The sequence below is a fragment of the Bombina bombina genome, chromosome 4, assembly GCF_027579735.1.
Source record: "Bombina bombina isolate aBomBom1 chromosome 4, aBomBom1.pri, whole genome shotgun sequence".
In the NCBI taxonomy this organism is placed as follows: Eukaryota; Metazoa; Chordata; class Amphibia; order Anura; family Bombinatoridae; genus Bombina; species Bombina bombina.
The window spans coordinates 835599136-835626442 of NC_069502.1; the positions used below are offsets into that span (position 1 = coordinate 835599136).

A 27307-nucleotide genomic window follows, 5' to 3' on the forward strand; every position below is an offset into this window, starting at 1 on the left:
TGACCAACTTGTCACAATCATCCAGAGTGGATAATACCTCCTTAAGCAGAATGCGGAGATGTTCCAACTTAAATTTAAATGCAATCACATCAGGTTCAGCCTGTTGAGAAATGTTCCCTGAATCAGTAATTTCTCCCTCAGACAAAACCTCCCTGGCCCCATCAGACTGGGTTAGGGGCCCTTCAGAAATATTATTATCAGCGTCGTCATGCTCTTCAGTATCTAAAACAGAGCAGCCGCGCTTACGCTGATAAGTGTTCATTTTGGCTAAAATGTTTTTGACAGAATTATCCATTACAGCCGTTAATTGTTGCATAGTAAGGAGTATTGGCGCGCTAGATGTACTAGGGGCCTCCTGAGTGGGCAAGACTCGTGTAGACGAAGGAGGGAATGATGCAGTACCATGCTTACTCCCCTCACTTGAGGAATCATCTTGGGCATCATTATCATTATCACATAAATCACATTTATTTAAATGAATAGGAATTCTGGCTTCCCCACATTCAGAACACAGTCTATCTGGTAGTTCAGACATGTTAAACAGGCATAAACTTGATAACAAAGTACAAAAAACGTTTTAAAATAAAACCGTTACTGTCACTTTAAATTTTAAACTGAACACACTTTATTACTGCAATTGCGAAAAAACATGAAGGAATTGTTCAAAATTCACCAAATTTTCACCACAGTGTCTTAAAGCCTTAAAAGTATTGCACACCAAATTTGGAAGCTTTAACCCTTAAAATAACGGAACCGGAGCCGTTTTGAACTTTAACCCCTTTACAGTCCCTGGTATCTGCTTTGCTGAGACCCAACCAAGCCCAAAGGGGAATACGATACCAAATGACGCCTTCAGAAAGACTTTTCTAAGTATCAGAGCTCCTCTCACATGCGACTGCATGCCATGCCTCTCAAAAACAAGTGCGCCACACCGGCGCGAAAATGAGGCTCTGCTTATGCTTTGGGAAAGCCCCTAAAGAATAAGGTGTCTAAAACAGTGCCTGCCGATATTATTATATCAAAATACCCAGATAAAATGATTCCTCAAGGCTAAATATGTGTTAATAATGAATCGATTTAGCCCAGAAAAAGTCTACAGTTTTAATAAGCCCTTGTGAAGCCCTTATTTACGATCGTAATAAACATGGCTTACCGGATCCCATAGGGAAAATGACAGCTTCCAGCATTACATCGTCTTGTTAGAATGTGTCATACCTCAAGCAGCAAGAGACTGCACACTGTTCCCCCAACTGAAGTTAATTGCTCTCAACAGTCCTGTGTGGAACAGCCATGGATTTTAGTGACGGTTGCTAAAATCATTTTCCTCATACAAACAGAAATCTTCATCTCTTTTCTGTTTCTGAGTAAATAGTACATACCAGCACTATTTCAAAATAACAAACTCTTGATTGAATAATAAAAACTACAGTTAAACACTAAAAAACTCTAAGCCATCTCCGTGGAGATGTTGCCTGTACAACGGCAAAGAGAATGACTGGGGTAGGCGGAGCCTGGGAGGGATCATGTGACCAGCTTTGCTGGGCTCTTTGCCATTTCCTGTTGGGGAAGAGAATATCCCACAAGTAAGGATGACGCCGTGGACCGGACACACCTATGTTGGAGAAATTCACTTTTAATATGAGTGAGGTAGGCATACAATTTTTAGACACTTATGTGTATGTAGAAAAGGGATTCCTCAGAACGGATTTGTACACCAAACCAACTGATAAAAATAATATTCTACAGTATGAAAGTTCCCATTGAATCAACACATTAAGAGCGATACCTAGAAGCCAATTTTTAAGAGTGAAGAGAATTGTCTGATAGTAAAAAATGTGAGGATAGGTTAAAAGAAATGGCCAATAAATGTGTGTTGAGGAGTTACCCAGAATAATTAATTAATGAACAACTAAAATCTGTGAATGAAATTGAGGACTACAAACAAATTGCCAAATACAAAGAGAAAAATAAAAATAACAAAAATGATAGAATGATTTTTGTAGCACAGTACAATAATCTAGGCCCTAGAATTTAAAATACACTTAGGAAAAATTGATACATTTAAAAAAAGTGTAATCCCCAAGTAAATAGCTTTTAATAAAAACCAATGACACCTTATAAAAGGAGTAAAGTTTGAAAGACACCATTGTTCATGCAGATATTGGCAGCAGTAGAGTGAGTTTCCAAAATACAATTGGACAGACTAAAACTGGATGCTCTCCCTGTTTACATTGCAGTCATTGCAGTTCTATTATCAAAAGGAGAGAATTTTGTACACCCAATAAATGGTAATAAATTCAAAATCAGAGATTTTCTAACATGCAGATCAACTTTTGTAATCTATATCATTAAATGTCTGTGCCAGGATTTATGTAGGGGAAACGTGCAGGGAAGTCAGAGAACAAATTACTGAACATAAGTCCAATGTAAGACTGAAAAATAAGGATACACCGCTTTCCTCTCACTTCCTCTCCATGGGTCATAACATTAAAGGGACACTGAACCCAAATGTTTATTTTCGTGATTCAGATAGAGCATGCAATTTTAAGCAACTTTCTCATTTACTCCTATTATCAATTTTTCTTGTTCTCTTGCTATCTTTATTTAAAAAAAGACGGCATCTAAGCTAAAGAGCCAGACAATTATTGGTTCAGACCCTGGACAGCACTTGTTTATTGGTGGGTGAATGTATCCACCAATCAGCCAGAACAACACAGGTTGTTCACCAAAAATGGGCCGGCATCTAAACTTACATTCTTGCTTTTCAAATAAAGATACCAAGAGAATGAACAAAATTTGATAATAGGAGTAAATTAGAAAGTTGCTTAAAATTGAATGCTCTATCTGAATCACAAAAGATTTTTTTTTTGTTTAGTGTCCCTTTAATCAACTTAGGTTTCAAGTGATTGAACATGTCACTAGACCCAGGAGAGGAGGTGGTAGGGAATTGTTGCTTAAAAAGAGGGAAATGGGGGGGCCGAGCCAACTACCAACATGGACGGTCGCTATCTCATGGAGCTCTGAGCATTAGCGAACTGAAGAGGTCAGCTACTACTTAAAGGGACAGTAAACCTTAAAAAAAATGTTATATAATTCTGCACATAGTGCAGAATTATATAACATTACATTAGCCAAACATTTTAAATCATAATATTGCCTTTTCATTTTTAAAAAATATCGCCGTTTTACAGACCCGCTCTCTGGGCTCTGCTGAGCGGGTCTGTTGTTTTTACTGAGCGCATCGGGCCAGCTGTATAGTCACAGCCCGGCCCGACCGCGCCATTAGACACAATGCAGCTCGCTGCGAGCTGCATTGTGTCTAATGGCGCGGTCGGGCCGGGCTGTGACTATACAGCTGGCCCGATGCGCTCAGTAAAAACAACAGACCCGCTCAGCAGAGCCCAGAGAGCGGGTCTGTAAAACGGCGATATTTTTTAAAAATGAAAAGGCAATATTATGATTTAAAATGTTTGGCTAATGTAATGTTATATAATTCTGCACTATGTGCAGAATTATATAACATTTTTTTTAAGGTTTACTGTCCCTTTAATATTTGGCTAACAACTATTTCTACAGCTTTCTAGTTACTCCTAGTATGATAGGAAACTACTCTGCAGATCTCCAGAGCAGGCTATCCCCACCATAATTATACAATCTAGAGCTATAGGCGCATGGTCCTGTGGCTCTGTTTGAGTTCCAGCTATGGAGGACACATACGCCACACTGAGGTCCTTATTTAAATACTTAGATCTCAAGTTGGATGGCTACTTTGAGGAGCTTGCTGCAGCATGCAGAGGTGAGGATAGAGCCTCAGCAGCCCAGCCTATCGAGGAGGGGTTATTATTCATTAGCACGGGAGACCAAAACATGGCGTCTCAAAATAGAATGCCTTCAGACTACCCTGAGCCGCGAGACAAGCTTCTTTCACTCCCAGAGGCGACAGAGCTCAAGGGAAGACAGCCAGAGGCAGAAGCGGAACATCCCCTTCACTTAGTGAAACACGGTGCCCTGGAGACCCTACACATCAGATCTATTTGTCATGTTATCTCGGACACTGGTCGGTATCTGGATAAACCCGTATCTCCTGCGTGCAGCGGAGGGCTGAAATTTCACATCACTTCTTATGCTCTCGGCCATCATCGCAGCGCAACTCACTATGGACGTGTAGATCACACACCCGACTTGGCCTTGCTTGCTTCGCTGCCTGCTGGAACTAGATCAGTTTATTTGCTGCAAGCACCAGCACATCGGAGTAAACTGGACAAACGTGGAGTTGGTTAGCACTATACATGAGATGTGGTGCAGCAGAGTCCGGGGACACCATGCTGCTATTGCGAAAATACAATCCTCAGTATGAGATCTCATGCACTCATTCTGATCAAAGGCACATTCTCCTCATGCTGCTCTGTGACCCTGATTAATGTGAGGTTCATATCCTATGTAGGAGACCTTTCTTTCTCCCAAAACATTTTTAGGATGGCATCAAAGGTTTGGTGACTTGCAAATAATTTTGAATATGCAGCCTGATTCAAACGCTAGGTTTCTACTGTTTTTTGTTTTTTTTGGGCATTTTAATGAAAGCTGGCCAGTTTGATAAGAGTGCCCAACATATTGTACCTCACGCTCGTCTATTGGTATACTTTCGATATTACATACTCCTTTAGTTGAATTAACGTTTTCCTCCCCAGGTCTATTCTAAACCTGCAACAAGTTTTTGAACTGTTTGATGAAAAGTTTTCATACACATGCTGCTGAATTTTTAAGTCCCATATTGTACTTAAGCACTTGTTTATTTGAGTAGGGTCCGCTAGTATACAGGCTCAGCTTGTATAGAATAAACAATATGTCATGCCCAGGTTTGTTCTTTAGCCTACACTAGCCATATAGGCAGAGGCACTCACCCCCTCTTATTGCGGTTACATATTGACCTGTTTACTATTAAAGGGACACTAAACCCATTTTTTCTCTTTTGTGATTCAGATAGAGCATGCAATTTTAAGCAACTTTCTAATTTACTCCTATTATCATTTTTTCTTTGTTCTCTTGCTATCTTTATTTGAAAAAGAAGGCATCTAAGCTTATTTTTTGGTTCAGCACTCTGGACAGCACTTTTTTATTGGTGGATGAATGTATGTATCCACCAATCAGCAAGAATAACCCAGGTTATTCACCAAAAATGGGCCGGCATCTAAACTTACATTCTTGCACTTCAAATAAAGATACCAAGAGAATGAAGAAAATTTGATAATAGGAGTAAATTAGAAAGTTGCTTAAAATTGCATGCTCTATCTGAATCACAAAAGAAAAAATTTGGGTTCAGTGTCCCTTTAAGACTTGTGTTTTATGAGTATACGTGAGATGGAGGACTTGTGTTTAGACGTTTAACCTGTAAAATTTAGGCTGAATATCAGAGAATATAGAAATGTATTTGACTGTATAGCTATTGTCACCTCATCTAGTATAAGATAGCATATAGCACTCCTCTAAAAGTTACATAGACTATTCCATCATGCCTTACTGTATATAATGTAATATTTGGTACTTGCACATTAGGTTATCATATTGACGCTGAAGTTTTATTATTCTTTGGTTGCTTTGTTTAGCCCTTATTTTTGCATGCTTAAGACACTATCTCCCGTCAGGGCCTCTGAACTTAAAGACTCTCACCATCTACTTACAACTGGGTCATTTATCTATTAATGTTGGCCCCTGCTATATATATGGGTTATGAAAGTTATTGGCTAGTGTTTATACCCCACTGAAGAAATGTATGTTATAGTTAATATTTATTTAGTTTAACATAGGCTGTAGCCACATTATATTATCTAAACTGGTATATACCTATAGACAGAGGTTTTGTTTGCTAAAACTAAGATTACATGCATGAAGCATTTCCCTATAAATCCACTCAACAAGAGATACTCCCTGCAGGTTTGCTCATATTATATGTTTTAATTAGGTATACAGTTTTCAGAGATGCTTAAAGGGACATTATACACTCATTTTTTCTTTGCATAAATGTTTTGTAGATGATCTATTTATAAAGCCCATAAAGTTTTTTTTTTTTAAATAAATGTATAGTTTTGCTTATTTTTAAATAACATTGCTCTGATTTTCAGACTCCTAACCAAGCCCTAAAGTTTTATGAGAATACTGTCAGCTACCTTCTCCAGCTTGCTCCAGTTTGTGTAAAGGGTCTTTTCATATGCAAAAGAAGGGGGATGGGGGGAGTGTCTTATTTGCCACTTGCAGTGGGCTTTCCAGCTACCTTTTCAACAGAACCAAACTGACCGCTTCTAAGTAAGTTTTTAAACAGTTTTATACTGGATTTTTATATCAGTATCTGTGCATCTTATTCTTTATAGTAGTGTCTATTACATGCAGTTATATGAAAATGAGTGTATACTGTCCCTTTAAGGGTAAAACTACCTACTATTTACCTTAATTATATATATATATATATATATCTCTCTCTATATATATATATATATATATATATATATATATATATATACATATATATATATCTCTCTCTCTCTATATATATATATATATATATATATATATATATATATATATATATATATATATATATATATATATATATATATATATATATATATATATATATATATATATATATATATATATATATATATATATATATATATATAATGCAAAAGCCATAGCCTTTTGTACGCATTACACACGTGAGATATTAAGTATTGTCTATGACTACTCCCTCTCAGTGCATATGGAGAAACTTCCTTATAGTGCCATTTTAGTATATTTATAATCCTTAGACCAGCTCTTGCACAGAAAAGATAGGTCTAGTCCCTAGTATTTATACATTATTGAACTACATTCTTGACAACACTCAGATCAGTACTCAGAATAGGATATGTATATCCTTATCCAACAAGTATTATTAAGAGCCCCCAGTATGTAGTAGCCCATTATCCCTATATGTTCCTTTAAACATTTAGTTCATTAACTCACCTGATCACTCATAGAACTTCTCCTATACTTCTTAAAAGGGATCCGACTGAGCTAGATTATACTATCACACCACACAAGTGGTTCTTATGTGTTACTACTGGTAATTTTAGCCAGGGAATATTATTGATTAGCTTCTATATTATTTAAGGAGGGATGTATAAGGTACATAGACATGAGCTTATATTCTTCTTGATAGCTGAAATACAATTTTCTATTTTTATACCACTCATAGCCAAAAATTTTACTAAGATAAAAGCCAGGAAAGGTATCTCCCCTCACCCTTTCCCACTATATATCAGAGTGGGTCATACTCAATACCCCTTTTCCGTCTGTGTCCAGTGGAGACAACAATCCCTGAGGGGAGATACAAATTACACCCCTTACTTGTAGTGGTTGTAACCTAAATACCATAGGTATATAAAATGAGCCTCATATTGGGGACCAAAACGTTGATATTTTACATATATCCATATCCCTATATTAATATATTTATGATCTCAATCTAATATCATTTTGAAGCCTTGAATGGTAAACCTAATTATTACACTAACTGAATAGGCGCCATACCCGCTCCTTCTTGATAATCATTACAAATTATACATAACTATCATATAGTTTAGTGATGTACGCCATGTATTATGTTATGATAACTAATTGACTTAGTTAATTACCATTTTTATGGTCTTCCGCCCCCCTATTGCGACTGACCATTGCTATTTACATTGTTGTTCTTGATGTTTTCATCATATAACTTAAGTACTTAATAATATTGTTACATAGAAAAATTACCTATATAGCGGTGCTTACCCGCTGACACTCCCCCAATTTCCCCCTTGCTCTACACTTTGTTCTTGGTATCAAGACCCTTTAATAATAAGACGCATTTAATTCTTTGACGATCTAGATAGTTAAGGTCTCAATAAGTCCATAATAAATTGGGTCTTCTTAGTAGTTACAGTGCTCCTTCAGAATGTGTTTTAGCACAATGGCCTGAAATAATAGCTACTTCCATTATGCTATAAAAAACATAAAAACATAATTTATGCTTACCTGATAAATTTATTTCTCTTGTAGTGTATCCAGTCCACGGATCATCCATTACTTTTGGGATATTCTCCTTCCCAACAGGAAGTTGCAAGAGGATCACCCACAGCAGAGCTGCTATATAGCTCCTCCCCTCACTGCCATATCCAGTCATTCGAACGAAACAAGCCGAGAAAGGAGAAACCATAGGGTGCACTGGTGACTGTAGTTTAATTAAAATTTAGACCTGCCTGAAAAGGACAGGGCGGGCCGTGGACTGGATACACTACAAGAGAAATAAATTTATCAGGTAAGCATAAATTATGTTTTCTCTTGTTAAGTGTATCCAGTCCACGGATCATCCATTACTTGTGGGATACCAATACCAAAGCTAAAGTACACGGATGATGGGAGGGACAAGGCAGGAACTTAAACGGAAGGAACCACTGCCTGTAGAACCTTTCTCCCAAAAACAGCCTCCGAAGAAGCAAAAGTATCAAATTTGTAAAATTTGGAAAAAGTATGAAGCGAAGACCAAGTTGCAGCCTTCCAAATCTGTTCAACAGAGGCCTCATTTTTAAAGGCCCAGGTGGAAGCCACAGCTCTAGTAGAATGAGCTGTAACCCTTTCAGGAGGCTGCTGTGCAGCAGTCTCATAGGCTAAACGGATTATACTCCTAAGCCAAAAAGAAAGAGAGGTTGCCGAGGCCTTTTGACCTCTCCTCTGTCCAGAGTAAACAACAAACAGGTTAGATGTTTGACGAAAATCTTTAGTAGCCTGTAAGTAAAACTTCAAGGCACGGACTACGTCTAGATTATGCAAAAGATGTTCCTTCTTTGAAGAAGGATTAGGACATAATGATGGAACAACAATCTCTTGATTGATATTCTTGTTAGAAACCACCTTAGGTAAAAACCCAGGTTTTGTACGCAGAACAACTTTATCTGAATGAAAGATCAGATAAGGAGAATCACAATGTAAGGCAGATAACTGCGATACTCTTCGAGCCAAGCAAATAGCCATCAGAAAAAGAACTTTCCATGATAGAAGTTTGATATCAATAGAATGAAGGGGTTCAAACGGAACCCCTTGAAGAACTTTAAGAACCAAGTTTAAGCTCCATGGAGGAGCAACAGGTTTAAACACAGGCTTAATTCTAACTAAAGCCTGACAAAATGCCTGAACGTCTGGAACTTCTGCCAGACGCTTGTGTAAAAGAATAGACAGAGCAGAAATCTGTCCCTTTAAAGAACTAGCTGATAATCCTTTGTCCAAACCCTCTTGGAGGAAGGACAATATCCTAGGAATCCTAACCCTACTCCATGAGTAATTCTTGGATTCACACCAATGAAGATATTTACGCCATATCTTGTGGTAAATTTTCCTGGTGACAGGCTTTCGTGCCTGTATTAAGGTGTCATTTACTGACTCGGAGAAGCCACGCTTTGATAGGATCAAGCGTTCAATCTCCATGCAGTCAGTCTCAGAGAAAGTAGATTCGGATGATTGAAAGGACCTTGTATTAGAAGGTCTTGTCTCAGAGGCAGAGTCCATGGTGGAAAGGATAACATGTCCACTAGGTCTGCATACCAGGTCCTGCGTGGCCACGCAGGCGCTATCAATATCACCGATGCTCTTTCCTGTTTGATTTTGGCAATCAGACGAGGGAGCAGAGGAAACGGTGGAAACACATAAGCCAGGTTGAAGAACCAAGGCGCTGCTAGAGCATCTATCAGTGCCGCTTCTGGGTCCCTGGACCTGGATCCGTAACAAGGAAGCTTGGCGTTCTGGCGAGACGCCATGAGATCCAATTCTGGTTTGCCCCAACGGAGAACCAATCGAGCAAACACCTCCGGATGGAGTTCCCATTCCCCTGGATGAAAAGTCTGACGACTTAGAAAATCCGCCTCCCAGGTCTCTACACCTGGGATATGGATCGCTGACAGGTGGCAAGAGTGAGTCTCTGCCCAGCGAATTATCTTGGAGACTTCTGACATCGCTAAGGAACTCCTGGTTCCCCCTTGATGGTTGATGTAAGCCACAGTCGTGATGTTGTCCGACTGAAATCTGATGAACCTCAGTGTTGCTAGCTGAGGCCAAGCCAGAAGAGCATTGAATATTGCTCTTAACTCCAGAATATTTATTGGGAGGAGTTTCTCCTCCTGAGTCCATGAACCCTGAGCCTTCAGGGAGTTCCAGAATGCACCCCAACCTAGAAGGCTGGCATCTGTTGTTACAATTGTCCAATCTGGTCTGCGAAAGGTCATACCCTTGGACAGGTGGACCCGAGATAACCACCAGAGAAGAGAATCTCTGGTTTCCTGATCCAGATTTAGTAGAGGGGACAAATCAGTGTAATCCCCATTCCACTGACTGAGCATGCATAATTGCAGCGGTCTGAGATGCAGGCGTGCGAATGGCACTATGTCCATTGCCGCTACCATTAAGCCGATTACTTCCATGCACTGAGCCACCGTGGGGCGCGGAATAGAGTGAAGAACACGGCAAGCATTTAGAAGTTTTGATAACCTGGACTCCGTCAGCTAAATTTTCATTTCTACAGAAACTATTAGAGTCCCTAGGAAGGAAACCCTTGTGAGAGGAGATAGAGAACTCTTTTCTTCGTTCACTTTCCACCCATGCGACCTCAGGAATGCCAGAACTATCTCTGTATGAGATTTGGCAATTTGAAAGCTTGACGCCTGTATCAGGATATCGTCCAGGTAAGGAGCCACCGCTATGCCTCGCGGTCTTAGGACCGCCAGAAGTGAGCCCAGAACCTTTGTAAAAATTCTTGGGGCTGTAGCCAACCCGAATGGAAGAGCTACAAATTGGTAATGCCTGTCTAGAAAGGCAAACCTCAGGAACTGATGATGATTCTTGTGAATCAGAATGTGAAGGTAGGCATCCTTTAAGTCCACTGTGGTCATGTACTGACCCTCTTGGATCATGGGTAAAATGGTTCGAATATTTTCCATCTTGAATGACGGAACTCTGAGGAATTGGTCTGAAGGTTCCCTCTTTTTTGGGAACCACAAACAGATTTGAATAAAACCCCTGTCCTTGTTCCGTCCGCGGAACTGGATGGATCACTCCCATTACAAGGAGATCTTGTACGCAGCTTAGGAATGCCTCTTTCTTTATCTGGTTTGCAGATAATCTTGAAAGGTGAAATCTCCCTTGTGGAGGAGAAGCTTTGAAGTCCAGAAGATATCCCTGAGATATGATCTCCAATACCCAGGGATCCTGAACATCTCTTGCCCACGCCTGGGCGAAGAGAGAGAGTCTGCCCCCTACTAGATCCGTTGTCGGATAGGGGGCCGCTCCTTCATGCTGTCTTAGAGGCAGCAGCAGGCTTTCTGGCCTGCTTGCCCTTGTTCCAGGACTGGTTAGGTTTCCAGGCCTGCTTGGATTGAGCAAAAGTTCCCTCTTGTTTTGAAGCAGAGGAAGTTGATGCTGCACCTGCCTTGAAATTTCGAAAGGCACGAAAATTAGACTGTTTGGCCTTTGATTTGGCCCTGTCCTGAGGAAGGGTATGACCCTTACCTCCAGTAATGTCAGCAATAATTTCTTTCAAACCAGGCCCGAATAAGGTCTGCCCCTTGAAAGGAATGTTGAGTAATTTAGACTTTGAAGTCACATCAGCTGACCAGGATTTGAGCCATAGCGCCCTACGTGCCTGGATGGCGAATCCGGAATTCTTAGCAGTTAGTTTAGTCAAATGAACAATGGCATCAGAAACAAATGAGTTAGCTAGCTTAAGAGTTCTAAGCTTGTCAACAATTTCAGTCAATGGAGCTGTATGGATGGCCTCTTCCAGGGCCTCAAACCAGAATGCCGCCGCAGCAGTGACAGGCGCAATGCATGCAAGGGGCTGTAAAATAAAACCTTGTTGAATAAAAATTTTCTTAAGGTAACCCTCTAATTTTTTATCCATTGGATCTGAAAAAGCACAACTGTCCTCAACCGGGATAGTGGTACGCTTTGCTAAAGTAGAAACTGCTCCCTCCACCTTAGGGCCTGTCTGCCATAAGTCCCGTGTAGTGGCATCTATTGGAAACATTTTTCTAAATATAGGAGGTGGGGAAAAGGGCACACCGGGCCTATCCCACTCCTTACTAATAATTTCTGTAAGCCTTTTAGGTATTGGAAAAACATCAGTACTCACCGGCACTGCATAGTATTTATCCAGCCTACACAATTTCTCTGGCACTGCAATTGTGTCACAGTCATTCAGAGCAGCTAATACCTCCCCAAGCAATACACGGAGGTTCTCAAGCTTAAATTTAAAATTAGAAATCTCTGAATCAGGTCTCCCCGATTCAGAGACGTCACCCACAGACTGAAGCTCTCCGTCCTCAGGTTCTGCATATTGTGACGCAGTATCAGACATGGCTCTTACAGCATCTACGCGCTCTGTACCTCGTCTAACCCCAAAGCTATCGAGCTTGCCTCTCAATTCAGGCAATCTGGATAATACCTCTGACAGGGTATTATTCATGATTGCAGCCATGTCCTGCAAAGTAATCACTATGGGCGTCCCTGATGTACTTGGCGCCATATTAGCGTGTGTCCCTTGAGCGGGAGGCGAAGGGTCCGACACGTGGGGAGAGTTAGTCGGCATAACTTCCCCCTCGACAGACCCCTCTGGTGACAATTCTTTTATAGATAAAGACTGATCTTTACTGTTTAAGGTGAAATCAATACATTTAGTACACATTCTCCTATGGGGCTCCACCATGGCTTTTAAACATAATGAACAAGTATCCTCTGTTTCAGACATGTTTGCACAGACTAGCAATGAGACTAGCAAGCTTGGAAAACACTTTAAAGCAAGTTAACAAGCAATATAAAAAACGTTACTGTGCCTTTAAGAGAAACAAATTTTGACAAAATTTGAAATAACAGTGAAAAAAAGCAGTTACACTAACGATATTTTTACAGTGTATGTAACAAGTCAGCAGAGCATTGCACCCACTTGCAAATGGATGATTAACCCCTTAATACCAAAAACGGAATAATAAATGACAAAAACGTTTTTAAACACAGTCACAACAACTGCCAGTCTACTGTGGTTGTTACCCTCCTCAAACACGACTTTTGAAGCCTTTTGAGCCCTTCAGAGATCTCCTGTATCATGCAGAAGGAAGCTGAGTGTCTCAGTCTGTAATTCTAGCTGCGCAGAAAAGTGCTAAAATAGGCCCCTCCCACTCATATTACAACAGTGGAAAGCCTCAGGAAACTGTTTCTAGGCAAAAATCAAGCCAGCCATGTGGGGAAAAAAACTAGGCCCCAATAAGTTTTGTCACCAAACATATATAAAAACGATTAACATGCCAGCAATCATTTTATATTACACTTTTATAAGAGTATGTATCTGTTAATAAGCCTGATACCAGTCGCTATCACTGCATTTAAGGCTTAACTTACATTAATCCGGTATCAGCAGCATTTTTCTAGCAAATTCCATCCCTAGAAATATGTTAACTGCACATACCTTATTGCAGGAAAAACATAATTTATGTAAGAACTTACCTGATAAATTCATTTCTTTCATATTAGCAAGAGTCCATGAGCTAGTGACGTATGGGATATACATTCCTACCAGGAGGGGCAAAGTTTCCCAAACCTCAAAATGCCTATAAATACACCCTTCACCACACCCACAAATCAGTTTAACGAATAGCCAAGAAGTGGGGTAATAAGAAAAAAGTGCGAAAGCATAAAAAATAAGGAATTGGAATAATTGTGCTTTATACAAAAAAATCATAACCACCACAAAAAGGGTGGGCCTCATGGACTCTTGCTAATATGAAAGAAATGAATTTATCAGGTAAGTTCTTACATAAATTATGTTTTCTTTCATGTAATTAGCAAGAGTCCATGAGCTAGTAACGTATGGGATAATAAATACCCAAGATGTGGAACTTCCACGCAAGAGTCACTAGAGAGGGAGGGATAAAATAAAGACAGCCAATTCCGCTGAAAAAAATAATCCACACCCCAAAATAAAGTTTAAATCTTATAATGAAAAAAACTGAAATTATAAGCAGAAGAATCAAACTGAAACAGCTGCCTGAAGTACTTTTCTACCAAAAACTGCTTCAGAAGAAGAAAACACATCAAAATGATAGAATTTAGTAAAAGTATGCAAAGAAGACCAAGTGGCTGCTTTGCAAATCTGATCAACCGAAGCTTCATTCCTAAACGCCCAGGAAGTAGAAACTGACCTAGTAGAATGAGCTGTAATCCTTTGAGGCGGAGTTTTACCCGACTCGACATAAGCATGATGAATCAAAGATTTTAACCAAGATGCCAAAGAAATGGCAGAGGCCTTCTGACCTTTTCTGGAACCGGAAAAGATAACAAATGGACTAGAAGTCTTTCGGAAATCTTTAGTAGCTTCAACATAATATTTCAAAGCTCTAACTACATCCAAAGAATGCAACAATCTTTCCTTAGAATTCTTAGGATTAGGACACAATGAAGGACCCACAATTTCTCTACTAATGTTGTTAGAGTTTACAACTTTAGGTAAAAATTTAAATGAAGTTCGCAACACCGCCTTATCCTGATGAAAAATCAGAAAAGGAGATTCACAAGAAAGAGCAGATAACTCTGAAACTCTTCTAGCAGAAGAGATGGCCAAAAGGAACAGAACTTTCCAAGAAAGTAATTTAATGTCCAGAGAATGCATAGGTTCAAACGGAGGAGCTTGTAAAGCCCCCAGAACCAAATTCAAACTCCAAGGAGGACAGATTGACTTAATGACAGGTTTTATACGAACCAAAGCCTGTACAAAACAATGAATATCAGGAAGGTTAGCAATCTTTCTGTGAAACAACACAGAAAGAGCAGAAATTTGTCCTTTCAAAGAACTTGCAGACAAACCTTTATCCAGACCATCCTGAAGAAATTGTAAAATTCTAGGAATTCTAAAAGAATGCCAGGAAAAATGATGAGAAGAGCACCAAGAAATGTAAGTCTTCCAGACTCGAAAATATATCTTCCTAGACACAGATTTACGAGCCTGTAACATAGTATTAATTACAGAGTCAGAGAAACCTCTATGACTGAGAATCAAGCGTTCAATCTCCATACCTTCAAATTTAATGATTTGAGATCCTGATGGAAAAAAGGGCCTTGAGATAGAAGGTCTGGTCTTAACGGAAGAGTCCAAGGTTGGCAAGTAGCCATCCGAACAAGATCCGCAAACCAAAACCTGTGAGGTCATGCTGGAGCCACCAGCAGAACAAACTAACGCTCTTTTAGAATCTTGGAGATCACTCTTGGAAGAAGAACCAGAGGCGGAAAGATATAAGCAGGATGATACTTCCAAAGAAGTGACAACGCTTCCACTGCTTCCGCCTGAGGATCCCTGGATCTGGACAGATACCTGGGAAGTTTCTTGTTTAGATGAGAAGCCATCAGATCTATTTCTGGAAGACCCCAGATTTGAACAATCTGAAGAAACACCTCTGGGTGAAGAGACCATTCGCCCGGATGTAACGTCTGGCGACTGAGATAATCCGCTTCCCAATTGTCTACACCTGGGATGTGAACCGCAGAAATTAGACAGGAGCTGGATTCCGCCCAAGCAAGTATCCGAGATACTTCTTTCATAGCCAGAGGACTGTGAGTCCCCCCTTGATGATTGACATATGCCACGGTTGTGACATTGTCCGTCTGAAAACAAATGAACGATTCTCTCTTCAGAAGAGGCCACGACTGAAGAGCTCTGAAAATTGCACGGAGTTCCAAAATGTTGATGGGTAATCTCGCCTCCCGAGATTCCCAAACCCCCTGCGCTGTCAGAGACCCCCATACAGCTCCCCAACCTGTCAGACTCGCATCTGTTGAGATCACAGTCCAGGTTGGAAGAACAAAAGAAGCCCCTTGAACTAAACGATGGTGATCTGTCCACCAGGTCAGAGAGTGTTGTACAATCGGATTTAAAGATATTAACTGTGATATCTTTGTATAATCCCTGCACCACTGGTTCAGCATACAAAGCTGAAGAGGTCGCATGTGAAAACGAGCAAAGGGGATCGCGTCCGATGCAGCAGTCATAAGACCTAGAATTTCCATGCATAAGGCTACCGAAGGGAATGATTGAGACTGAAGGTTTCGACAAGCTGAAACCAATTTCAGACGTCTCTTGTCCGTCAGAGACCAAGTCATGGACACTGAATCCATTTGGAAACCTAAAAAGGTTACCCTTGTCTGAGGAATCAATTAACTCTTTGGTAAATTGATCCTCCAACCATGTTCCTGAAGAAATGACACAAGTCGATTCGTATGAAATTCTGCTAAATGTGAAGACTGAGCAAGTACCAAGATATCGTCCAAATAAGGAAATACCACAATACCCTGTTCTCTGATTACAGATAGCAGGGCACCGAGAACCTTTGAAAAAATCCTTGGAGCTGTTGCTAGGCCGAACGGCAGAGCCACAAATTGGTAATGCTCGTCTAGAAAAGAGAATCTCAGAAACTGATAATGATCTGGATGAATCGGAATATGCAGATATGCATCCTGTAAATCTATTGTGGACATATAATGCCCTTGCTGAACAAAAAGCAGAATAGTCCTTATAGTTACCATTTTGAATGTTGTTATCCTTACATAACGATTCAATATTTTTAAATCCAGAACTGGTCTGAAGGAATTCTCCTTCTTTGGTACAATGAATAGATTGGAGTAAAACCCCAGCCCCTGTTCCAGAACTGGAACTGGCACAATTACTCCAGCCAACTCTAGATCTGAAACACATTTCAGAAATGCTTGAGCCTTCACTGGATTTATTGGAATGCGAGAAAGAAAAAATCTTCTTGCAGGAGGCCTTATCTTGAAACCTATTCTGTACCCTTGTGAAACAATGTTCTGAATCCAAAGACTGAATTGAATTGATCCAAATTTCTTTGAAAAATCGTAATCTGCCCCCTACCAGCTGTGCTGGAATGAGGGCCGCAACTTCATGTGGACTTGGGAGCTGGCTTTTGCTTTCTAAAAGGCTTGGATTTATTCCAGACTGGAGAAGGTTTCCAAACAGAAACTGTTCCTTTAGGGGAAGGATCAGGCTTCTGTTCCTTATTCTGACGAAAGTTACGAAAACGATTAGCAGCCCTATATTTACCTTTAGATTTTTTATCCTGAGGTAAAAAAGTTCCTTTCCCCCCAGTAACAGTTGAAATAATAGAATCCAACTGGGAACCAAACAATTTATTACCCTGAAAAGAAAGAGAAAGCAAAGTTGACTTAGAAGACATATCTGCATTCCAAGTTTTAAGCCATAAAGCTCTTCTAGCTAAAATAGCTAAAGACATATACCTGGCATCAACTCTAATGATATCAAAGATGGCATCACAAATAAAGTTATTAGCATGTTGAAGAAGTTTAACCATGCTATGAGTATTATGATCTGACACTTGTTGTGACAAAGCCTCCAACCAAAAAGTGGAAGCTGCCGCAACATCAGCCAAAGAAATAGCAGGCCTAACAAGATTACCTGAACATAAATAAGCTTTCCTTAGAAAGGAATCAATTTTCATATCTAAAGGATCCTTAAAGGAAGTACTATCTGCCGTAGGAATAGTAGTACGTTTAGCGAGAGTAGAGATAGCCCCATCAACTTTAGGGATTTTTGTCCCAAAACTCTAATCTGTCAGATGGCACAGGATACAATTTCTTAAACCTTTTAGGAGTAGTAAATGAATTACCCAGATTATTCCATTCCCTAGAAATTACTTCAGAAATAGCATCAGGGACAGGAAAAACTTCCGGAATAGGAGGTTTAAAAACCGAATTTAAGCGCTTAGTAGATTTAGTATCAAGAGGACTAGATTCCTCCATCTCTAATGCGATTAAAACTTCTTTAAGTAAAGAACGAATAAATTCCATTTTAAATAAATATGAAGATTTATCAGTGTCAATATCTGAGACAGAATCCTCTGAACCAGAAAAATCATCATCAGAAACAGACAAATCAGAATGATGATGTTCATTTAAAAATTCATCAGAAAAATGAGAAGTTTTAAAAGACCTTTTACGTTTACTGGAAGGAGGAATAACAGACATAGCCTTCCTAATAGATTTAGAAACAAAATCTCTTATATTAACAGGAACATCCTGAGTATTAGATGTTGATGGAACAGCAACAGGTAATGGTATATTACTAATGGAAATACTATCTGCATTAGCAAGCTTATCATGACATTCATCACAAACTACAGCCGGAGGGACAGATACCACAAGTTTACAGCAGATACACTTAACTTTGGTGGAACCAGCATCAGGCAGCGTTTTTCCAGAAGTAGCTTCTGATCCAGAGTCAATCTGAGACATCTTGCAATATGTAAGAGAAAAAACAACATATAAAGCAAAATCTATCAAATTCCTTAAAAGGCAGTTTCAGGAATGGGAAAAAATGCCAATGAACAAGCCTCTAGCAACCAGAAGCAAATGAAAAATGAGACTTAAATAATGTGAGAAAAAAGGTGGAGACATAAATGACGCCCACATTTTTTGGCGCCAAAAAAGCCGCCCACATTATTGGCGCCCAAATGCTTTTGGCGCCAAGAATGACGCCACATCCGGAACGCCGACATTTTTGGCGCAAAAAAAAAATGACGCAAACACTAACAACTTCCGGCGACAAGTATGACGCCGGAAATGACAAAGAAATTTTTTTGCGCAAAAAAAGTCCGGGCCAAGAATGACGCAATAAAATGAAGCATTTTCAGCCCCCGCGAGCCTAACAGCCCACAGGGAAAAAAGTCAATTTTTAAGGTAAGAAAAAATGTTTTAATTCATATGCATTATCCCAAATAATGAAACTGACTGTCTGAAATAAGGAATATTGAACATCCTGAATCAAGGCAAATAAATGTTTAAACACATATATTTAGAACTTTATATAAAAGTGCCCAACCATAGCTTAGAGTGTCACAAAAAATAAGGCTTACTTACCCCAGGACACTCATCTACATGTAGTAGAAAGCCAAACCAGTACTGAAACGAGAATCAGTAGAGGTAATGGTATATAAGAGTATATCGTCGATCTGAAAAGGGAGGTAAGAGATGAATCTCTACGACCGATAACAGAGAACCTATGAAATAGATCCCGTAGAAGGAGACCATTGAATTCAAATAGGCAATACTCTCTTCACATCCCTCTGACATTCACTGCAACACTGAGAGGAAAACCGGGCTCCAGCCTGCTGCGAAGCGCATATAAACGTAGAATCTAGCACAAACTTACTTCACCACCTCCATGGGAGGCAAAGTTTGTAAAACTGATTTGTGGGTGTGGTGAGGGGTGTATTTATAGGCATTTTGAGGTTTGGGAAACTTTGCCCCTCCTGGTAGGAATGTATATCCCATACGTCACTAGCTCATGGACTCTTGCTAATTACATGAAAGAAACCTGCACGCCATTCCCCCTCTGAAGTTACCTCACTCCTCAGAATATGTGAGAACGGCAGTGGATCTTAGTTACTTCTGCTAAGATCATAGAAATCGCAGGCAAATTCTTCTTCTAATGCTGCCTGAGATGAAACAGTACACTCCGGTACCATTTAAAAATAACAAACTTTTGATTGAAGTTAAAAAACTAACTATAATACACCACTCTCCTCTTACTACGTCCATCTTTGTTGAGAGTTGCAAGAGAATGACTGGATATGGCAGTGAGGGGAGGAGCTATATAGCAGCTCTGCTGTGGGTGATCCTCTGCCAACTTCCTGTTGGGAAGGAGAATATCCCACAAGTAATGGATGATCCGTGGACTGGATACACTTAACAAGAGAAAGGAGGTTTTCAACTATACCTTGACACTTATTATATGTTTCCCTTTCTTGTCATATTGTTGGTGAGGCAATCATTGCTATGTATTGTAATATTTATGTGTCATATTTTTTATAATGTCATGATAAAAAACCCTCAATAAAAAAAAAAAAAATTAATTTTTTTTTTAATAAAAGGAGGGAAATGTTCTGGATTAAAATACTTGTCTCCCGTATACAAAAAGGATCGAATAAAGATTTTGACTGGTCTCTATTCATATAAATAGCCTGTTAACAAATACATATATGTGCATGATTCTGATATCATTTTAAATTTGTTTATGTATAGTTTTTTTTTATTATATTTGAAATTGTATTTTAATTATATGTACTCAAGCTGCAAATGTGGAATTAATGAATGTAAAATTGCACGCATGCATACTATAAAATAACCACATGATGGCAGTATAATCTAGTTAGCAATTAATTAGCAGCGCACAGGTATAAAAGAAGCACCCCTTTATATAATTGAGATCACATGACTAAGAACCTATTGCAGGTTTGAAACGTTGTTTGTTTGCACTTGAGGACCCTGTCAAAGAAAATAAAGGTCTTTTAAAAGAGACTCTGTGGCTGGAAAATGTGTATGAGTATTTGTTCATTGTACCCAGTTAGTAAATATACAAATGAATATTGATATTTTAGAGTTTATATCTGTGGGTCTTGAGGTCCATCAGTGACAAAATTATTAACTGGAATTAAATTATTTCAGAATCTGAGTTTTCAAAGAATCTGCCATAGATCCCTTACCTGCAGCAATGTCTGATGCGGTCTCCACTGGCTGAATATTCTGTACAAGGTCTGCATGTGCTTCTGTGTCTACATTTTCATCTCTGTGACCTGCTAGTTATAAGAAATAATACAATTTTGTTATTAAATGGATTTAAGAGCAGTAAGGTCACACACATCTGATTACACAGTGATATTACACAACACATCAGTATAATATGATTAGAATTAGTCTGCCTTCAGGTCTATCCTTTACATAATTATTAGTAAAGATTAAAGGGACATTAAACACTAAATAAATGCTCGGTAGAATGGTGGATACAAAGAAAAGATTATTCTGAAAATAACACATTGATGTATTGTTTAAAGTTTAAATATTGTCACAATAAGTGTAAAGTTTTAGCGTCTATTAAACAATGGGAGCTGCCATGTTGTAACTTATGTTACCGTCTATGATTTGGCAATTAGGGACAGTTATTAATAGGTCTCTAGAGTGTGCAGCCAATGGCTGTGTGGAATAGAACAGTGCTCAGCACTTCCATCTCTAACAAGAACTGAAAAGCTCACAATTTCAGAATGGAATTACAGGAAAAGGGGACAAAATAAATAATGAAAGTATACTTTATATATACAACTTATTATTTTATATTACCATCACAAAGTATTTAATATTCCTTTTATGGGTAAGCGAAAAGATAAGGTAAGCTATTTATAAATATAGCAGTGCCTGAAGCCGTTTATCTCATACACTGCAATGCTCTGCTTCCTCAGTGTTAGAAATAGAAGGTGCCGTGTGAGTCACGTGACCTACTGATGTAGAACGTACGTTACAATATGGCAGCTTACATAGTAAGTGCTAGGCTTCAGATTAACCTTTAAATTATAAAGCTATTTTTCTACAACAGAATGAAAAGATGAAAAGACTGCATACATAATTGTTGCTTTATTTTGCACCATTAGAACAAGTTAGTTTAGAACATTTGAAGCAGGTGTTGTGGTTCCCTTCAAGTACAAACAAACAACAACGTTTCAAACCTGCAATAGGTTCTTAGTCATGGTCATCTCAATTATGTACAGGTGCTAATTTCTAACTAGATTATACTGCCATCATGTGGTTATTTTATAGTATGCATGCATGCAATTTTACATTCATTAATTCCACATTTGCAGCTTGAGTACATATAATTAAAATACAATTTCAAATATAATTAAAAAAAACTATACACCAAACCTATACATAAACAAATTTAAAATGATAACAGGCTATTTATATGAATAGAGACCAGTCAAAATCTTTATTCAATCTTTTTGGTATAAGGGAGTCAAGTTTTTTTTTAATACAGAACATTTCCCCCTTTTTAAGCAACAATTCTCTATCACCTCCTCTCCTATGTCTAGTGACATGTTCAATCACTTGAAACCTAAGTTGACTAATGTTATGACCCATGGAGAGGAAGTGAGAGGAAAAAGGTGCATCCTTATTTTTCAGTCTTACATTGGACTTATGTTCAGTAATTTGTTCTCTGACTTCTCTGCACGTTTCCTCTACATAAAATCCTGGCACACAGACATTTAATGATATAGATTACAAAAGCTGATCTGCATGTTAGAAAATCTCTGATTTTAAATTTATTACCATTTATTGGGTGTACAAAATTCTCTCCTTTGATAATAGAACTGCAATGGCTGCAATGTAAACAGGGATAGCATCCAGTTTTAGTCTGTCCAATTGTATTTTGGAAACTCACTCTACTGCTGCCAATACTCCTTTTATAAGCTGTCATTGGTTTTTCTTAAAAACTATTTACTTCATGGGGTCGGTGTAAATAGGGGAAAGTGAAAAAAAAAAAAAAAAAAGTGGTTCTATGTATGCTAAAATGTTAACTCGCTATAATTTTGTTACAATGTATTAGCCTTGATAGCTGTTAGGTTCAAAGCTTACTGTGTAGGATCCACTACTCCATTCAGAGGGGATCTTGACACTTGCTATGTTCTGTTGGTTTGTCTGTTTGTTCTATGTTTTGTTTTGTGTTAGTTTGAAAAATGTGGACCAGTAGGAGGATCCACATAATTAATTCTAGAATATGCTCATCCTGAAAGCTGTATGGAAACAGATGTGCTGTATTATTTTTTATGTATCATTCAATGTTCATCTTACTTCTACATGTTTATAACTCCCCGCTTAATCCCCCATACTACATGAAGGTTGGAAACCCCCGACAAAGCCGCACCTGTAATTGTCTGGCCAAGTTTCCTACGTCACATCATGGAATAAATGTAGTATTAATATTTATCCGAAAGTATAGGATGTAGGTAATCCCAAATAGTTTTAGTGTTTAGTTTTGGTTTTGTTTAGTTTTGTTGATATTATAAAAATTTAGAGGCATGGGCGCAACATAAGAAGATGATTGAACAAGCCTCATGTACCTCTCAACACATAATTGTCTTCTAACTTTTTCACAAATATGCTAATATATTGTTGCTTAGACTCTAGCACTTAATTTGGAACTCTGATTGTAACTTATGCTTTGTAACTTTACCTTGAGTGTATGTGTATATATTCTCCTGCTCCTATGTCTCTTTAATAAAAAGAATTTAAAAAAAAAACAAAAAAAAACTATTTACTTGGGGATTACACTCTTTTAAAATGTACCAATATTTCCTAAGTATATTTGAAATTTTAGGGCCCAGATTATTGTACTTTGTTACAAAAATCATTATATTATTTTTTTTTGTTATTTTTATTTTTCACTTTGTCTTTGGCAATTTTTTTGTGGTCCTCAATTTCATTCAGAGATTTTAGTTGTTCATTAATTCTTTTGGGTAACCCCTCAACGGAAAGTTATTGGCCATTTCTTTTAACCTATCCTAGCATTTTGTTAGAATGATGAATCTGCACAACAGGTATATGCTTCTGTTTTGGAAAATAGAGACTTTTTAAAATTTGCACCTGCAAAAGGTTAATAGCAGAACATTTGAAAAAGACCGTAAAAGAAAAATTATCCTAGAATTGCATGCAATCACACTTGCCAAATACCAAGTACAACGTATACCAAGGGTGTTGAGGATGTCTACCTATCTAACACTATTTGCAGATCGTAAGGATTACTGTGAAAAGTTTGAAAGTATCCTTAACAAATGCTCCTTTGATATTATTACTTGGACAGTAGAATATGCCCCCAAAAAATTACCAAATACAAAGAAACGATCAACAAGCAGAAAGAACAGCTAATTCAGCACCTCTTGATGAGTATAACAAACTTGTCACGGAAGTGGAGAAATCTGTACAAGAATACAGATAATCCCTGGAGAGCCGAAAGAGAGCAAAGTTCATCAGAGACGAGCAGGACTATTCTTCAGGAACAGTCTATAGATGGTGCCAGAGGACAAGTCAGCATGGCTTACCCCACACTGAAAGCAGAGATCAGAGAAGGAGGGGAGGAAAACGCTGTGCACAAGATGATAACCTCAGTGACAACAGTGGGTCTGAATCCTCTGCCAGTTTTTTAACGGAGGATTCAGACATAGATCACAATTGTGCCGGCCGGAAGTACCGCAAGAGGCGCATACAATGTGATGTCACATCCGGTGAGACAGCGAGCACGACAGACCCGTGGATACCAGCGCGGCTATTACCATTAGAGGTGGCTGCGAACATGGACCGCTCAAAGAGGTACAACATAGAAGTGGCTGAGAGCATGGTCCGCTCAAAGATGTACAACATAGCTGAAAATGTAATTTATAAAAGTATTGGTAAAACGGGCACACAAGTGGATGGGAGAAACACCACAATAGTAGACACCCCTAGCGTAAATAAAAACAGAATTTATGTTTACCTGATAAATTACTTTCTCCAACGGTGTGTCCGGTCCACGGCGTCATCCTTACTTGTGGGATATTCTCTTCCCCAACAGGAAATGGCAAAGAGCCCAGCAAAGCTGGTCACATGATCCCTCCTAGGCTCCGCCTACCCCAGTCATTCGACCGACGTTAAGGAGGAATATTTGCATAGGAGAAACCATATGATACCGTGGTGACTGTAGTTAAAGAAAATAAATTATCAGACCTGATTAAAAAACCAGGGCGGGCCGTGGACCGGACACACCGTTGGAGAAAGTAATTTATCAGGTAAACATAAATTCTGTTTTCTCCAACATAGGTGTGTCCGGTCCACGGCGTCATCCTTACTTGTGGGAACCAATACCAAAGCTTTAGGACACGGATGATGGGAGGGAGCAAATCAGGTCACCTAGATGGAAGGCACCACGGCTTGCAAAACCTTTCTCCCAAAAATAGCCTCAGAAGAAGCAAAAGTATCAAACTTGTAAAATTTGGTAAAAGTGTGCAGTGAAGACCAGGTCGCTGCCCTACATATCTGATCAACAGAAGCCTCGTTCTTGAAGGCCCATGTGGAAGCCACAGCCCTAGTGGAATGAGCTGTGATTCTTTCGGGAGGCTGCCGTCCGGCAGTCTCGTAAGCCAATCTGATGATGCTTTTAATCCAAAAAGAGAGAGAGGTAGAAGTTGCTTTTTGACCTCTCCTTTTACCGGAATAAACAGTCGCGCTTACGCTGATAAGTGGGCATTTTGGCTAAAATGTTTTTGATAGAATTATCCATTACAGCCGTTAATTGTTGCATAGTAAGGAGTATTGGCGCGCTAGATGTACTAGGGGCCTCCTGAGTGGGCAAGACTCGTGTAGACGAAGGAGGGAATGATGCAGTACCATGCTTACTCCCTCACTTGAGGAATCATCTTGGGCATCATTGTCATTATCACATAAATCACATTTATTTAAATGAGAAGGAACTCTGGCTTCCCCACATTCAGAACACAGTCTATCTGGTAGTTCAGACATGTTAAACAGGCATAAACTTGATAACAAAGTACAAAAAACGTTTTAAAATAAAACCGTTACTGTCACTTTAAATTTTAAACTGAACACACTTTATTACTGCAATTGCGAAAAAATATGAAGGAATTGTTCAAAATTCACCAAAATTTCACCACAGTGTCTTAAAGCCTTAAAAGTATTGCACACCAAATTTGGAAGCTTTAACCCTTAAAATAACGGAACCGGAGCCGTTTTTAACTTTAACCCCTTTACAGTCCCTGGTATCTGCTTTGTGTGAGACCCAACCAAGCCCAAAGGGGAATACGATACCAAATGACGCCTTCAGAAAGTCTTTTCTATGTATCAGAGCTCCTCACACATGCGACTGCATGTCATGCCTCTCAAAAACAAGTGCGCAACACCGGCGCGAAAATGAGGCTCTGCCTATGATTTGGGAAAGCCCCTAAAGAATAAGGTGTCTAAAACAGTGCCTGCCGATATAATCTTATCAAAATACCCAGATTAAATGATTCCTCAAGGCTAAATATGTGTAATATATGAATCGATTTAGCCCAGAAAAAGTCTACAGTCTTAATAAGCCCTTGTGAAGCCCTTATTTACTATCTTAATAAACATGGCTTACCGGATCCCATAGGGAAAATGACAGCTTCCAGCATTACATCGTCTTGTTAGAATGTGTCATACCTCAAGCAGCAAGAGACTGCTCACTGTTCCCCCAACTGAAGTTAATTCCTCTCAACAGTCCTGTGTGGAACAGCCATGGATTTTAGTAACGGTTGCTAAAATCATTTTCCTCATACAAACAGAAATCTTCATCTCTTTTCTGTTTCAGAGTAAATAGTACATACCAGCACTATTTTAAAATAACAAACTCTTGATTGAATAATAAAAACTACAGTTAAACACTAAAAAACTCTAAGCCATCTCCGTGGAGATGTTGCCTGTACAACGGCAAAGAGAATGACTGGGGTAGGCGGAGCCTAGGAGGGATCATGTGACCAGCTTTGCTGGGCTCTTTGCCATTTCCTGTTGGGGAAGAGAATATCCCACAAGTAAGGATGACGCCGTGGACCGGACACACCTATGTTGGAGAAATAAGTGTGATTGCTAATGCTGATAATCAAAAGTCTGTTACAACAAAAGAGATGGACACTACTGAGAGGCTTTATTAAGCCGACACCAAGGGTATATAACACATGAGGACAGTGTACAGGAAATGGACAAAACAACTGGAAAACAGGAGTAACCTTATGGGCCATAATGGTGAAGTGAATACCAAGGGATATTCTTCCCTAGATGACACAAATAGTGACTGCACAGCAATTCTGATGAAGTGTCAGATAGTAACATGGACACATTAACAGAGGCTTTGGAAGAAGGGCACACAAGCAATAAAGCTAAAAACTATTGCACTTTAAATAGTATTAGTTTGCACAATAAAAATGAGTAAGTGAATAGTGATTTGGTTCATAGCATCTCTAATTAGGTTTTGTCTAAAGAGGAGCACAGTATTTTAAATAGAGGTTTGTCTTTTTGTTTTCCGGGCACATGTAATGAATTTGTGATCCAACAGGATATACATAGATTTTTTAGAAAATTGGAAGTACATTTTGCGATGACTAACGACATGGGGTTGACTCTGTTGGAACACAAATTCATCAGATAAATTTCACTCATCCTAAAAAATTTGGTATACAGAAAAAAAGGAAATTGAATCCCTCATCATCCCATAGTGTGGTCACTTATGCAAGTTTAGTACAGAGAGAAGTGGCTAACTTGCTAAGAAAATGCAAGAACAGGAGATTGGTACAAATAAGCAAACAGGAGAAGGAAGCTGTACACTTACTGACAAATAATA

General features: G+C 39.0%; 1 protein-coding gene across 1 annotated transcript in view; it reads right to left on the reverse strand.

Annotated features, from left to right (window-relative positions):
* The window catches only part of LOC128657192 (zinc finger protein 432-like), a 219487-nt gene that overhangs the window by 105341 nt on the left and 86839 nt on the right, over nt 1–27307 (reverse strand). The window contains exon 7 of the mRNA XM_053711443.1: nt 20616–20708. Coding sequence (XP_053567418.1) covers nt 20616–20708 — 93 coding nt within the window. The remainder of the gene's footprint in view (nt 1–20615; nt 20709–27307) is intronic.